This window comes from Amblyraja radiata, chromosome 11 (genome assembly GCF_010909765.2).
Source record: "Amblyraja radiata isolate CabotCenter1 chromosome 11, sAmbRad1.1.pri, whole genome shotgun sequence".
NCBI lineage: Eukaryota > Metazoa > Chordata > Chondrichthyes > Rajiformes > Rajidae > Amblyraja > Amblyraja radiata.
Genome location: NC_045966.1, coordinates 38265904 through 38282588, shown reverse-complemented (window position 1 = coordinate 38282588; position 16685 = coordinate 38265904). Strand labels below are relative to the sequence as shown.

The following is a 16685-nucleotide window of genomic DNA, read 5'->3' as shown; positions in this document are numbered from 1 at the left end:
CTACTTGATCCTTCTGGGGGAGGTGGCCCATGCCATTGAGAGGGAGGTACAGGACAATGAAAGAATGGAAGTTGAACCAGGATAGTGTGTGACTGGGGATTCTTAAAGAAGTGCATTGAGAAAGGAATATAAGCTTTATGATGGGAAATGGGGAGAAACAGTTTACCTGAAGTTGGAGAATTTGGTGATCATTCCAGAGTTGCAAAGCTACAGTAAGATGTGGCTCCCCTGATCTACCTTGGGCCTCATTATTGACTGTGGAGGAGGCTGCAGGCAGGTGAGAATGAGGATGGGATTGAGAATTAAAGTGGTGGTAGACTGAGCACAGCTGCTCGGCGCCCTGACGATCCGACCTCAAAATAATTATTTGCTAATGCTCAGTACTAGTGTTCCTTGTCACCTGGTTTCTTTTTCCACAGACGCTGGGAGATGAGAGTTGGTCTTGTCATGTTTGACACAGACATTGTGGGCTGAAGGGTCTATTCCTGTGCGATACTGTTCTATGTCCTATACATGACTTGCTAAGCTCTTCCAGCAGTTCTGTTTGTTTTAATGTTATTCCAAGGATTCTGTTCTCATGTACTCTCTCCTGCTAAAAATAGCTAGTATCCTGTGCTTGTACTGCCACCTTCAGGAATCCTTGGACTTGTCCCTCTATTCCTCAAAACTCCCTTGGGCACTTCCAGAATGCTGCTCAGTCCTGAGCTGTCGATGGTCAGTAATTATCATATGAAATGTTACAACTAAGTATATTCTTGGTCTATTTGGCGATCTTTTTACACTGAATACACATCAGGTTATTTGCCCATGAGAGAAAACTTATAATAACTCATAAAAGCCCAAATAATTGCCCATGAGAGAAAACTGTGTGAAATCCACGGGGAACTGGGTGGAGTATTTTTGTGAAGTGTGGGTTCCTGTATTGCTGATATTATCCAGGCAGGATAATGCAGGTGTATGAACGGGAACTTAGCCTAACTAGACTATATTTACTTGCATCAGAAGCAAGAGGAGGCAGTGACACAGCTGGTAGAGCTGCTGCCTCACAGCGCCAAAGACCCAGATTCAAGTCTGACCTTGGGTGCTGTCTGAGTGGAGTTTGCATGTTCCTCATGTGACTGCATTTCCTCACACATTCCAAAAACATGCAGGTTTGTAAATTGACCTCTGTGACTTGTCCTTAGTGTGTAGGGAGTGGGATAATGGTTGGCACGGACTTGGTGGCCTGTGTATTATCATTCCCCTGACTGGATAGCACACAACAAAAGCTTTTGACTGTACCTCGGTACATGTGACAATAAACTAATCTCACCCCATGTCTAAACCAATCCAAAGGGTTTGTGTGTCTATAAAATTCCCTATCTTCTTATAGACACTGCCTCCAAGGGCTTTGTGCAAGGGTTGCTGGCTAGCCTGGCATTTATCCTTGGCCATTTCGGTATATATAGGGAGGTTTCACGGCAGTCGGGTCAAGACCCATGACCCGTACTGGTGCTACGCTACGCCAAATGTTTCCATCCCTTCCTTCACCACCTCCAGTTTAAATTCCATTTGGAATATTTTGGAGGACCAAGAATCAAGCGGGCCCGTTAAAACCGCTGAAATTGTCAATTTTTGCGCTGTAATAATTATGGAAATCGGGATAAGCGTGTGAGACATTTAGCCTACTTCAGAATTCCAAAAGTGAGGAGAAATGACGGTAGATAGAAGCGAGAGCTGAAGGGACAACAACAGCCAGAGTGCTTAGCGAACATTGGCCGTTTGCTCACTGCATTTCATCAACTAAGGCATTATTTGTGTTTTTTCTTGATTCCTTTGACATCTAAAAAGTTTCAGAAGTGATAAATCTGGCTGTAAATTTTTTTTAAATCACCCATGGTTCCCGTGGGTTTTTACATACAAAATGAAAACGCATCCGAAGAAAAATTTACAGCCAGATTTATTACTTCTGAGAATTTTTAGATACCAAAGGAATCAAGAAAAAACATAAATAATGCCTTACTGTTGATGAAATGCAGTGAGCAAACGCGATAATTTCCAATATTTTCAATTCCGATATCTGCACAGCCAATGTTTACCAAGCACTTTAGCTGCTGTAGTCCCTTCAGTTCTCGCTTCTCTACCTTCATTTCGCTTCACTTTTGGAATTCTAAAGTTGGGTACATGTCTCTCACACTTACCTCGACTTCCACTATTTTTTTCAGCGCAGATATTAAACATTTTGGCGGTTTTTAACAGGTAGGAAAGTACGCGCTTCTAGCATTAATAACATATACCGGAAGATGTCCTCCAGATGGATTGAGCGGCTCCGTGCGTCAAGCCCTATGACCCAGTGACCTTACGTGCAACCCCCCTATTGACATTTAAACAGTCTCGATTGTCTCTTGGGTCTAGCACGGATGGGGCTTTTCTTTGCAGGGACGAGTTGGACCGAAGGGCCTCTCCGTGCTCTATGACTTTATTGAAAAACATTTTAAAATATCAGGCTCCCACTGCCCATCATCTCCCTCCACAGCTGGATGTAGCCATGGGTAACTGAGTCGTGGCTCCCCGCTACGCACTTCATCCTGACACAGGTTCCCGTCCGCTGCAGCGTTGAGCCTCCTGGCCAAAGATTTATAGATATAGCTCCTCTATAATCTTTGCTCCTGCAGCAGGCAGTGAAGAAGGCGAATGGTATGTTAGCATTCATAGCAAAAGGATTTGAGTATAGGAGCAGGGAGGTTCTACTGCAGTTGTGCAGGGTCTTGGTGAGACCACACCTGGAGTATTGCGTACAGTTTTGGTCTCCTAATCTGAGGAAAGACATTCTTGCCATAGAGGGAGTACAGAGAAGGTTCACCAGACTGATTCCTGGGATGTCAGGACTTTCATATTAAGAAAGACTGGATAGACTCGGTTTGTACTCGCTAGAATTTAGAAGATTGAGGGGGGGGGGGGATCTTATAGAAACTTACAAAATTCTTAAGGGGTTGGACAGGCTAGATGCAGGAAGATTGTTCCTGATGTTGGGGAAGTCCAGAACAAGGGGTCACAGTTTAAGGATAAGGGGGAAATCTTTTAGGACCGAGATGAGGAAAACTTTTTTCACGCAGAGTGGTGAATCTCTGGAATTCTCTGCCGCAGAAGGTAGTTGAGGCCAGTTCATTGGCTATATTTAAGAGGGAGTTAGATGTGGCACTTGTGGCTAAAGGGATCAGGGGGGTATGGAGAGAAGGCAGGTACAGGATACTGAGTTGGATGATCAGCCATGATCACATTGAATGGCGGTGCAGGCTCGAAGGGCCGAATGGCCTACTCCTGCACCTATTTTCTATGTTTCCCGCAGCAGCAGTGAATCTTCCGCAAACAGGTTTCCGGCAGGCGGTGCAAAGCTGCGGAGAGCGAGCTGATTGGTGGAGCGTCCATCACTCACGTGCAGAGGGCGAGCCTATAGCGCGGTCAATCTGACGTAGTTTTGAAGGCGGGGTCCTGTCATGCCCGTTGATGTGATTGGCCGGCCCATCGCCAAGGTGACGATCATGGGCGAATAGGAAGAGGCGGCTGACAATCCGAGTATTTGATTGGTGTGAAGCAACGTCACTCAGCGGCGGAAGGCGGGCTCACAGAGGCTGACCGAGCCCTATAGGATCTTTGGACCGAGCCGTCGATCAGGACGCGAGGGGCGGGCCGAGCCGAGCGGCAGCAGCGGTGCCCGGCCATGGTGGGCAAGGAGAAGGAGCTGACCATTCACTTCAGCCCGGGCTCGGTGCGGCTGGTCGAGGTACGCCATGCCCCGTCCCCGCACCCCGGCCTCTGCAGCAGTGGGCCCCGATCCCCGGCCCCGGCGGCCCCGACACCGCCTCAGGACGGTCCCGCCCTGGGGCTAGGCCGGGAGGGCCGAACCGTCGTGAGGGAGCGCCGCACTGTGGGAGGGGCAGTACTGAGGGAGCGCCGCACTGTGGGAGGGTCAGTGAGGGAGCGCCGCACTGTGGGAGCGGCAGTACTGAGGGAGCGCCGCACTGTGGGAGGGTCAGTGAGGGAGCGCCGCACTGTGGGAGCGGCAGTACTGAGGGAGCGCCGCACTGTGGGAGGGGCAGTACTGAGGGAGGGTCAGTGAGGGAGCGCCGTACTGTGGGAGGGGCAGTACCGAGGGAGCGCCGCACGGTGGGAGGGGCAGTACTGAGGGAGCGCCGCACTGTGGGAGGGGTGGTACTGAGGGGGCGCCGCACTGTGGGAGGGGCAGTACTGAGGGGGCGCCGCACTGTGGGAGGGTCAGTGAGGGGGCGCCGCACTGTGGGAGGGTGGTACTGAGGGGGCGCCGCAATGTCGTTGAGGCGGCACTGTGAAGTAGTTTGGTTGTTAGGTTTTGGAAGCTTTGCCCATTGCTCTCTCTTCAACCATCTCTCCACGACATTTGCCACCACACCCAAAGCTCAACTCCCACCGTACCCCCATCCTCTGCATTTCACTTCAAGAGGGCCAGGATCTAACTGTCTAGCAGGAATGGGCACATTGAAGTACCTCACACAAGTAGTCACTGTATTAGATGAGTGTGAAGCAGTTTACTCTCACACACATCTGATTATCTGTTTACGCACAATGGGTATAGTGCCAGAGACCTGTGTTTTGTCCTGATTACGGTGTTGCCTGTACGGTGCTTGTACGTTCTCCCTGTGACCGTGTGGGTTTTCTCCGCGTGCTCCCGTTTCCTCCCACAACCCAAAGACATGCAGGTGTGTTGGTTAATTGCCTTTGGTGACATTTTAAATTGTCTCTAGTGTGTAGCATAGTATTAATGTATGGGTTGCTCGCTGGTCGGCACGGACACGGTGGGCTGAAGGGCTTGTATCTCTAAAATCTAAAGAGTAGTCACTGTATTAGATGTGTCAAATAATTTACTCGCACCCACTTCAGCATCTGGTAATGTTTACCATTGATGGGTATAGATTTAAATGTAAATATTTTGCCGAAAATGCCCAGCCTCTGGAACCTATGTCCAGCTCTGCCTTTGGCTCAGGGATAGCTTGTTTTGGCCACTGGGGTGTGGCATAGTCTCACTCTGCATCCTGGAGCAGCGATGAATGTGCTGGGACTGGATATTTTGCAATGACTTTAACCGTTGAGACCTGCTCGCGTGTTGTTGGCACCAAATCTTTGGTTGGCACTGCTCTCCTCCTCTGGGACGAGTAATCCATCCTCTTCCTGCTGGGATACTCATAGACTGGCTGCAGGAGAATTTGGAATCCAGACTTGGGAGACTGTGGATTCTAGATTTTGGAGCAACGTACGATCAGCTGGATGAACTGGTAGATTAGTACGGGTGGCAGGGGTTATGGGGAGGGCAGGAGAATGGGGTTGAGAGGGAAAGATAGATCAGCCATGGTTGAATGGCATTGTACTATATGGGCTGAATGGCCTCATTCTGCTCCATAACTTATGAACATGAACTCACAGAGGCTGCAGATGTGGGTTATCGTATGAGGCATGGTTTTGTACGTGGGAGGTCGTGTCTCACGAATCTGATGTGAGTTTTTTGAAGATGTGACCAAAAAGGTTGATGAAGGCAGAGTTGTTAATTTATAATAGACAATAGGTGCAGGTGTGGGCCATTCGGCTCCTCGAGCCAGCACCGCCATTCATTGTGATCATGGCTGATCATCCACAATCAGTACCCCGTTCCTGCCTTCTCCCCATATCCCTTGGCTCCACTATCTTTAAGAGCTCTAGCCAGCTCACTCTTGAAAGCATCCAGAGAACCAGCCTCCACCGCCCTCTGAGGCAGAGAATTCCACAGACTCACAACTTTGTGTGAAAAAGTTTTTCCTCATCTCCGTTCTAAATGGCTTACCCCTTATTCTTAAACTGTGGCCCCTGGTTCTTGACTCCCCCAACATTGGGAACATGTTTCCTGCCTCTAGCGAGTCCAAATAATCTTATATGTTTCAATAAGATCTCCTCTCATCCTTCTAAATTCTAGAGTATACAAGCCCAGCCGCTCCATTCTATCAACATATGACAGTCCCGCCATCCCGGGAATTATCCTGGTGAACCTACGCTGCACTCCCTCAATAGCAAAAATATCCTTGCTATATATATAGACTTCAGCAAAGCATTCGACAAGGTTCCACATGGTAGGCTGCTCTGGCAGGTTAGATCGCATGGGATCCAAGGAGAGTTAGCTGAATGGATAGAAAATTGGCGTCATGGAAGGAAGCAGAGTGTGATGGTGGAAGGTTTCTTCTAAGACTGGAGACCTGTGACTAGTGGTGTGCCTCGGTTCCGTATTGGACCTGTTGCTGTTTGTCATCTATATTAATGTTTTGGATGAGAATGTACATGGCAAGATTAGCACATTTGCAGATGATACAAAAGTGAGTTGTATTGCAGGTAGTGAAGATGGTTGTGAAAAATTGCAGCAGGATCGTGATCGGTTGGGCAGGTGGGCTGGGGAATGGTGGATGGAATTTAATATAGAGAAATGTGAGGTGTTGCATTTTCGGAAGTCTATACGGTGAATGGTAAGGCTCTGGGGAGTGTTGTAGAGCAGTGATCTAGGAGTGCAGGTACATAGTTCCTTGAAGATGGAGTCGCAGGTTGATGTGGTGGCCAGAAAGGTTTTTGGCACATTAGCCTTCATCAATCAGAGTACTGAGTATAGAAGTTGGGAGGTCATATTGCAGTTATAAAAGACGTTGGTGAAGCCGCATTTAGAGTATTGTGTTCAGTTCTAGGCACCATGTTATTGGAAAGACGTTGGAAAGGGTACAGCGAAGCTGGAAAGGGTACAGAGAAGATTTATAAGGATGTTGCCAGGACCCGAGGGTCTGAGCTATAGGGAGAGGTTGAGTAGGCTGGGACTCTTCTTTGATTTGATTTGATTCAATTTTGTCATTGTCATCAAGTAAGAGCAACAAAATGCTATTTCCCATGCAGTCATACGAATTTAAAAAAAAAACAAGAACACAATAGTCCACAACACAAACATCCCCACAGCGCCACCAAAGTTCCCCAGTGTGAGGGAAGGAACCAAAGTCCAGTCAACCTGCTCGCTGATGTTCCCTGATGTTCACACTTGGTCATGGCCTCCCGAGCCCACTGCAGTCCACTATGGGCGGCCCGATGTTCAGGCCCTCTTGCCGGGAACAATGAAACCCCGATGTCGGGCGGAAGAACATCCTCAGTGGCCTAGACCTCTGAATCGGCCACCTCCCACCGGAATCCGCGGCTCCCGAAGTCCACAGGCCGAGCTGGGCGGAGATTCAACGCTGGCGGCCACCGGCAAAAGGTCCCAGGACTTTGCGATGTTGGTCAGCTCCGCCCGCGTTGGGAGCTCCGCAAACCACAGCTCCGCGATGTCGTTGCAGCAGGCCTAACACGCCGGAGCCTCAAACGGCGATCCCAGGTGAGGGATGTATCCAGCACTGCGCCGCCGATGCTGAAGCTCTGGTCCTGTCCCGGCAGGAAAGGCAGCGCCAATCCAGTTGGGAAGGCCGCGAGGAGTGGGGCGAGGGAGCGATCAATAGTCGCATCCTCGCCAGGAAGTGACTGAAGGACGTTTTTCCCCTTATCTTACCCCCCTCCTCCACATAAAATACAAAAAAAAAAAAACATATTTTAAGCATACTAAAAATAAAAAAGATAACAAGACAAACAGACTGCAGGCGGAGGCAGCCATCAACAGTGCCACCGGATGTCCCAAAATTGGAGCGCAGTGAGATGAGGGGTGATCTTATAGAGGTGTATAAAATCATGAGAGGCATAGATCAGGTAAATACACAAAGTCTCTTGCAATGGAATAGGGGAATCGAGGACCAGAGTACATAGGTTTAAGGTGTAGAGGAAATTATTCAATATGAATCTGAGGGGTAACTGTTTCACACAAAGGGTGGTAGGTGTATGGAACGAGCTGCCAGAGAAGGTAGATGACTAGGGACTATCGCAACATTTAAGAAACAATTAGACGGGTACATCGATAGTACACGTTTGGAGACAGGTGGGAATAGTGTACCTGGGACATGTTGGCCATTGTGGGCAAGTTGGACCGAAGGGCCTGTTTCCACACTGTATTACTCTATGACTCTTGATATGTTTGATAGCACTGGGCCTGTACCTGCTGGTGTTTAGAAGGATGACCTATCAAATAATGAAAGGGCTGGATAGACTGAATATTGAAAGGATGTTTCTACCAGTGGGAGAGTCTAGGACCATATGGCACAGCCTCCGAATAAAAGGATATACCTTCAGAAAGGAGATAAGGAGTTTTTTTAGCCAGATGGTGGTGAATCTGTGGATTTAATTGCTGCAGACGTCGGTGGAGTCAAGTCACTCGGTATTTTTAAAGTGGAGATTGATGTGTTCTTGATTAGTAAGGCACCAAAGGTTATGTGGAGAAGGCAGGAGAATGGGGTAGAGAGGGAAAGATAGATCAGCCACAATGGAATGGCTGAGCAGACTCGATGGGCTGAATGGCCTAATTCTGCTTCTATGTCTTATGATCATGTATACACACTATTTGAAATCTTGTGTGCGCACCCCTGTGAGGATATGTTTGCTGGGGGTGGATCTCGCTGGTGGGGACTGGGGAGGGGGTGGGGGTGTCACTGCTGGCGACAGCACCCCTGCCCATTGTTTGCAGCCGGAACTGACCTTTGTAGTCTTGTTTTGAAGGAGGATGTATACGTTCCCGACCGACGGGTACTGGTCACCGGAGCCTCTGGACTACTGGGCCGGGCCGTGCACAAGGAGTTCCTGGAGAACGACTGGGATGCAGTGGGCTGTGCCTACAGGAGGGCTCGGCCCCGGTTCGAGACAGTGAACCTGCTGGACCCAGGGGCCGTGCGGAGGATCATACAAGACGTTAAGGTGCGGGGCCTAGAGGTTCTACTGGCTGCTGGGTGTCCTGAGGACAGAGGTGCATGGGGCTGATGGAGGGAAGGCCCAGGTCCCTGCTGTGTGTGGGCTCGGGAGAGGGAAAGGGGCACATCTCGTCTGGGCCGGGGATGAGTGGGCATTGTTCTGGGGGTACTTACTTTTGGGGGGGCGGGCGGGGAGTTGGAGAGCCTAGAGTGAGGTCAGAGGCTGTTGTGGATGGTGGGATAGCCCACGTCATGTGCAGAACCTGCAAGTACAGACCATGGCGGTGCATTGCACTGGTCTGTTCCTGCAGTGCTCCTGGTGTGTGATCAGGGGATGTGCCAGCTCATGGAGAGGGGTGTGTTTCTGCAGAGCTTTTCACATAAGAAAGCACGTCAGGGCCAGTTGTAGATTGGAGAAGGCTATGACCAATTTGCCCACAGTTCCCACCAGCAAGCATAATGGCAGTGCCAGAGAAACAAGGAACTGCAGATGCTGGTTTATACCAAAGATAGACACAAAGTGCTGGAGTAACTCAGTGGGTCAGGCAACATCTCTGAAGAAAAAGGATGTGTTGGAACACCAGACTGGGATGGTTTGTAGCTGTTATCAGGCAACTGAACCATCCTATCGCTAACTAGAGAGCAGTCCTGATCTCCCATTTACGTCATTGGAGCTCCTCGGACTATCTTTAATTGGACTTTACTGGACTTTATCTCACACTAAACATTATTTCTTTTATCCTGTATCTGTACACTGGATGGCTTGATTATTGTCATATCTAGTCTGTTTGCTGACTGGATAGCACACAAGAACAAAGCTTTTCACTGTGCCTCAGTACATGTGACAATAATAAACTAAACATCGAGGAGGAGCCTCCCTGCTTCTCCCAAATAGTGTGATCGGAAATTCACTGCTATGATGTTCAAATAAAAGAAGCCAGTCCATCTAGCAGTGTATGAAGGGATAGTGTAGAGCGTTTCGCTCTGTGTCTGAGCCCGGGAGTGTATGATGGGACAGTGTAGAGGGAGTTTCACTCTGTGTCTAACCCTGGAATTGTGTGATGGGATGGTGTAGAGAGAGCTTCATACTGTGTCTGACCCTGGGAATGTGATGGGATGGTGCAGGGAGAGCTCCACTGTCTTTTTTTTTTTAACTTAAGTTAAATTTATTGAATTATTTGCACTATAACAAATTGCCCACCATAATATTCCTTACACTTAAACATCAATTTACTATATTACAATCCTGATCCAGATTACAGTCAAGCCCCCGCGGTGCCCAATGGTCCCGGAAACCTCCCATCGTGCCTGTGGATACCATGTGTTCTTTTCCATGGACACCCAGGCACAGATGTAACTCAGGAAAAGGGGCAGGCAGTGGGCTCGGGCAGAGCCCTCTTCTGCCTGGTGCCATGACGCATGAATGGCCAACTTGGCCAGGCCAAGTAGCAAACCTGGCACCGTGACCCACACAAGGCCAGCTTGTACCATAACCTCCCAACTCCTGGATTGTGTGCCTAGACTACTGGGCAAGTCTCTTGAATATAGATGCTAGTTTACCAATAAAGACACAAAGTGCTGGAATTACTCAGCGGGTCAGGCAGCATCTCTGGAGAATGGATAGGTGATGTTTTGCGTTGGGACCCTCTTCATTCACTTGAATACTTTCCATGAAGAATAAAATGGGGTTAAATATGAAGGGTCACCTTCAGGGGGTATACGAGGGATAGTCTGGACACTGACCTGGCCTCTTGTGTTCATCGGTTTCAGCCGCAGGTTGTCGTTCACTGCGCAGCAGAGCGAAGACCAGACGTGGTGGAAAACCGGCCCGATTACGCCAGGCAGCTGAACGTCAGCAGCTCGGGATGCCTCGCCAGGGAAGCAGGTAGTACAGCTCGTGGCCTTGGCTACTTCACGCTGACTGGTCAGCCGCTGACCGACTGGGCAACTCGTTCTGATGATGTACAAATTATCATCTGACGGTGCCAGTCCACAGTTCCCTGAAAGTGGCAACATCTGTAGACAGTATGCTCATCTTCATTGGTCGGTGCATTGAATATAAGAGTCAGGAAGTCATGATGCAACTTTATAGGAACTTTGATTAGGCTGCATTTGGAGTATTATGTGTAGTTCAGGTTGCCCCACTACAGGATGTGGAGGCTTTGTAAAATGATGCCTGCATTTGAGGGTATTAGCTACAAGGAGTGATTTGACAAACTTGAGCGCAGATCTGATAGATGTATATAAAATATGAAAGGCGTAGATAAGGTAGAGAGTCCGTCTTTTCCTTGGATGAAATTGTCAAATACCGGAGAGTATAGATTTTAGGTGAAAGATGGCAAGTTTGTAAGAGATTTACAAAGCAAGATTTTTATTACATAGAGGGTAGTGGATGTCTTGAGTGCAAGGTATGGATGTGAAAGTGGAAAAGATAGAACGTGTGTGAACGGGTGATCGATGGTTGACATGGACACGGTGGGAGGGATTATATGGCTGCACTCCCAACGCAACATGAACTACAGATGAAGTAGACTCTGACTCTAAAACCAAATGTTTATGTTAATAGAACCAATTAGTCAAAAATAGTTACTTTAACTAAAGCATTTTTCTGGTCCCTTCAGCTGAAATCGGAGCCTTCATGATATACCTGAGCACAGATTATATATTCGATGGATCACACCCTCCCTACCGGGAAGGCGACACTCCGAACCCTCTCAACCTCTACGGCAAAACCAAGCTGGAAGGGGAGAAGCAGGTTTTGCACAATCACCCCGGTGAGGCAGGAGCAGAGCTGTCTTGAGCAGTGGTCACCGTTAGCACTCTGCACTGCTCACCGCTGTGGAGGGGGGGTGGGGTTGTGAGGGGGAGCAGTTGTGGGAGGGGGGGTGTGGTGGGATGGTGAGGGCAGTGAAGGGGGGGGTGGGGTGAGTGGAATGCCTTGTCCAGTGTTCATCATTAGCTGACAGTCCTGGCTGTCAGCACTGCTGTGCGGGGAGGGGTGGGGGTGCAGTAGGGGGAGGGGGGAGGAGTCCATGCAATGGGGGGGAGTGCCTTATGCAGTGTTCATCATTAACTGAGGGTCATGGGCCCCACCACCGATGTGAAGGGGAGGGGTGTTGGAGGTGCAGTGGAGCGGTGGGGGTGTTGCAGTGGAAGGTGCGGGGGTTGACGTGGGGGGGGGGGGTGGAGATGCAGTGTGGAGAGGGTGGCAAACACACAATATGGGAGTGCCTTATGCATTGCTATCGTTAGCAGAGGGTCCTGACCCCCAGGACTGGCTTGGCAGGTGGGGTTATGGTTGGGGGAGTGCTGTGAGGGGGGTACGTGGGTCTGGGGAGATTGTGGGGTACATATGTCAGGGAGTGTGTTGCCCCTCTGCAGGTGCAGTGGTGCTGTGATTCCCAGTGCTGGGCGAGCTGGCGGAGAAGCTGGGAGAGACCTGGGGTCAGTGGGCATGGGGTAGGTGAGCCCGAGGGGTCACTCCTGATCTCCCAGCCCCGGCACCAAAGTGTTGTAGGAGCCAATGGAGGAGCTGGGGGAGAGTGTGGGGCGCCTGGGTCCGGGGGAGACTATGGGGTGCGTTCCCTGGGGTTCACTGCCGTTCTCCCTGCCACAGGTGCGGCGGTGCTGCGAGTGCCGGTGCTGTACGGGCCGGTGGAGGAACTGGGCGAGAGTGCGGTGACCATCCTCTTCGGGCCAGTGCAGGGGTGCGAGCGGATGGCCAGCGTAGACCACTGGCAGCAACGTTACCCCACCCACGTGGCCGATGTGGCCCTGGTGTGCCGGCAGCTGTCCGAGCGATGGCTACAGGTCAGTGCCCCCCTCTCCAACGCTCACACCCCCCCCCCCCCCCCCCCCCATCGTCACTCACCTCCCCTCCCCTCCCCATACCATCACTCACCCCCCCCCCCCCCATCACTCAATCCCCATCCACGTGCCTTGGTGTGTCAGCAGCTGTCCGAGCACCACCTGTGGGTGAGTAGAGCCCCAACCCCCGATCCCCTCCCTCTCCCCCACCCGGGAGAGAGGGAGGGGAGGTGGGTGGGAGTGGGGAAGCGAGCGAGGGGGAGAGATGGGGGGGTAGAGGGAGAACAGTTGACTGTAAACTATCACAGCTGGAATCTTGCTTTGCTTTACTGTGCGGTCCCTCTGCTGATGCGGAATACCTCCCTACAGGACTCCTCGGTCAGTGGGGTTTTCCACTGGTCTGGCAATGAGCAGATGACCAAGTTCCAGATGGCTTGCACCATGGCAGACGTCTTCAGACTCCCCAATGCCCACCTGCGCCCGGTAAGTGTGTGTGGGTGTTGTTTGGCGCTGCATCCTGCAGTGTTCCCCGCTGGAAACCTTGCTGTGTAGCACCCGTGCAGTGCCGTGATGTGTCATAGCACAGCACCGAAACAGGCCCAACATGCCCCATTTACACTAGTTCCACCTGCCCGCGTTTGGGTCATATCCCTTTCCTATCCATGTACCTGTGTTATGGGATTGTACAGCATAGAATCAGGTCTCTCAGCCCAACTCCTCCATGCTGACCAAGATGCTCCATCTACCCTAGTCCCAAATACTTGCGTTTGGCCTGTATCCCTTTAAACCTTAGACAGACACAAAATTCTGGAGTAACTCAGCGGGTCAGGCAGCATCTCTGGAGAATATGGATAGGTGACGTTTCGGGTCGGAACCCTTCATCAGACATTCTCCAGATATGCTGCCTGAGCCGCTGAGTTACTCCAGCATTTTGTGTGTATCTTTGTTATCAACCAGCATCTGCAGTTTCTTGTTATTGCATTCCCACTTAACCATTCCTGTCTATGTACCTGTCGAAATGTCTTTTAAATGTTGTTATAGTACCTGCCTCAACTGCCTCCTCTGGCAGCTCGTTCCATATACCCACCACCCTCGCAATGAAAAAGTTGCCCCTCGGGTCCCTATTATATCTTTCCCCCCCTCACCCTAGACTGACCCATCTAGCTTTAGACTTTCAGCCTACCCCTGGGGAAAAAGACTAGCTAAGTCCATAAGTTATAGGAGCAGAATTAGGCCATTTGGCCGATCAAGTCATTCTTTCCCTCCCAACCCCATTCTCCTGCCTTCTCCTCATCTATTCCAATATTGATTTTATATTCTTTGATAAGATCACCTCAGTCTCCTGGGCTCCAGGGCAAAAAGATCCCAGCCCCTGCATCCTCTCCTTATGGCTGAAAGCCTCCAGACCCGATAACATCCTTGTTCATCTCCTTTCCAGTTTAGAATGGTGTGGGATATGGAAAGGGTGCGTGGGGCACATGTTTGAAGAAAGTATTGTCAATTGTCCCGAACATGAATTGAGGTGTGTAGGAAGGAACCGCAGATAGACACAAAGTGCTAGAGTAACTTAGCGGATTAGGCAGCATCTCTCAGACAGTGTCTAAGGAAGGGTTCCGACCCGAAACGTCACCTATTCCTTTTTTCCAGAGATGCTGCCTGACCCGCTGAGTTACGCCAGCTTTTATGTGACTATCTTCGGATTAATGCAGCATCTGCAGTTTCTTCCTACACTAATTCCTTTCGTCTTTCCTTTCGGTTGCGACACTTGCTTTATGAGCTGTGTGGTGGTGGTTTTAGGAAGGAGGGGGGTGGTGACATCCCATCCTCACCCCAGCGTCGTGCGATACTGAGCCGTTGACTGAGGCTTTCATCTCTGACGGGCCATTCATCTCACCTCTGCCCTTCCCCTCTTCCCCCCCCCCCTCCCTTCTCATCCCCCTCAACATACCCCTCTCCTTCCCTCCTTACACCTCTCTCCTTACCTCTCCCCCCTTGCCGCCCCCAGGTGACAGAGCCCCCAGCCCAGGGCACGGCGAGGCCGCGGGATTGCCGCCTGGACTGCTCGCGTCTGGAGAGGATGGGGCTGGGGCACAGGACGCCGTTCCGGGCGGGTGTGAGGCGCTGCCTTTGGCCCTTCCTGCGGGACAAGCAGTGCCAACAGACGGTCTTCCACTGACCAGTGGGGCGGCACGGTGGCCGGAGGGGCTGCACCGGCTACTCACTGCCACACCATGGATATGGCCCGTCTGGGTCACACATACACAGACACAGACAGGCACAAACGTTCATACTCAGACAGATAGACACGCAACACATGGACAGGCACAGACAGACACACGAAAACACATACAGGCACAGACAGACAAACGCACACACGCAAACACATACACAGACATACAGGCACAGACGCACATGCAGACAGACACGCAAACACATACTCAAGACAGGCACAGACGCACATACACAGCCAGACAGACACACACATACACACGCAAATACTTACACAGTATTTATTACCCATAGACAGACAGACACAAACACAGATACACAGACAGACGCACACATGCAAACACCTACATAGGTGCACAGACACACACGGTCTGACAGAGACACGCACAGACAGAGATACTGACACACCCACCTCTCATCCCAGGGACAGTCGGAGCTCCCTGCCCTCTCGCCCCTTTGCAGGTCAGGGTTTATCGGCCCGCTCCTGACCGCCGTCCGCAGTGAGAGAGAGAGTGTACGCCCACTCTGTTGCCCTTCTGCTGCCCTGTGCAGTGGTCAGCACTCCTCTCTCCCCCCCTCGCCCCCCTCTCCCGGCGCCAGAACTAAGGCTTTGGCAGTGGCTGCTTCGGCTGCTTGTGTAAGTGAGGAGCGGATGGTCCCGCCCTCTCTGTCTGCCTCAGTCTCCCCTCAGTGTAGACCACCCTCTGACCTCGCTACAATCCCCGTCCATGTCCTCATTCCAACGAATGCAGCGCATCTGAACCTATGGGGGGGGGGGGGGGGGGGCTGTGAGATGTAAATGCTTCTCAGTGTCTCCCCTCGCAGTCCCAAGCCTCCGGTTGGGGTTCCTCTCGCCAGCCTGTAGCCAGCCCGCTTGGCAGTGAGACTACACCGGTCGCTCTCTCCCATGTGCGCGGCCCGTCCATCAGGCCCCCACCCTCGGCCGCGGCGCCACTGCTCATCGCCCAGCTGATAGTCCACCCTCTCTGATGTTCCGCAGTGCCGAGCTCCAGCCCTATGGGGAGCAGGTTGGAGACTCGGATGGTCAATGAAGAAAATTCTCCACAAGTCAGCAGAGAACGACCGGCCAAAGGGTGTCCTGCCAAACGTCTCGGCGTCGGTCCCTCTCAGAATCCAGTCCCCTCGCCTTTCCCTACCGCTCTTTCTCCAGGTGCCGGGGCCGGACTTCCCTAGGTACAGACACGGGAACCGCTGGCATTCCCGGGCTTGGTGTGGCACTGCGTCTTCCCCCTCCCCCCAGAACGGACCCGTCCTGTTCTGATGCACTGCCCGCGTTGCCAAACAGCAACGCATTGCCGCTTCTCGCTGTTGAAGATTGACTTTCCTGCTGCTTGTATTTCCCCCACCACACTCGCTCCTGCCGTCATCACCAGACTCCGGTCTCTTGTCTGTAGTTTGAGGAACTCGGAGATTCCACATTTTGATTTACTGTGGTCCACTTTGTGACAACCCCCTCTGATGTTCTCAACTCTTCTTACAGTCATTCAATAAAAATGTTTTTATAGCTGTGCTTCACTGCTGATATCACCACAAGCACCTCAGCGGCGGGCGACTGTGGACGTCTTTACCTCACTGGGAGCTGAGTACAAAATCGGGGAGTGCTTGTTAGTTCGAGTGGCGGATTGTCTGTCACCGTGGACGTCAATATATTACTGAACATTGAGGGGATCGAGAGATGGTGGACGGTGTGGGGAAGGGGGGGGGGGGGGGGGGGGGGCAGGCTAGAGTGGCTGAGTGGCCTCTGGCATCCTGCTTCCAACGCTCTGATACCTGGAACTGAAAAGGATTTGC

General features: G+C 51.3%; 1 protein-coding gene across 2 annotated transcripts; it reads left to right on the top strand.

Annotated features, from left to right (window-relative positions):
• The first annotated feature begins 3581 nt into the window (after positions 1 to 3581).
• On the top strand, positions 3582 to 16400 carry mat2b (methionine adenosyltransferase 2B). Of its 2 annotated transcripts, XR_004413465.1 has the most exons (8): positions 3622 to 3763; positions 8650 to 8844; positions 10608 to 10722; positions 11459 to 11611; positions 12454 to 12647; positions 13014 to 13127; positions 14650 to 15010; positions 15200 to 16400. XR_004413465.1 is itself a non-coding variant. In XM_033029691.1 (7 exons), exons 1-7 carry the CDS (start codon positions 3701 to 3703, stop codon positions 14818 to 14820), a joined length of 1005 nt encoding a protein of 334 aa, XP_032885582.1. In that variant the 5' UTR covers positions 3582 to 3700; the 3' UTR covers positions 14821 to 16400. The 2 variants fall into 2 exon arrangements, 1 of the variants encoding a protein (XP_032885582.1); XM_033029691.1 differs by having other exon boundaries at positions 3582 to 3763; positions 14650 to 16400.
• The last annotated feature ends 285 nt before the right edge of the window (positions 16401 to 16685 follow it).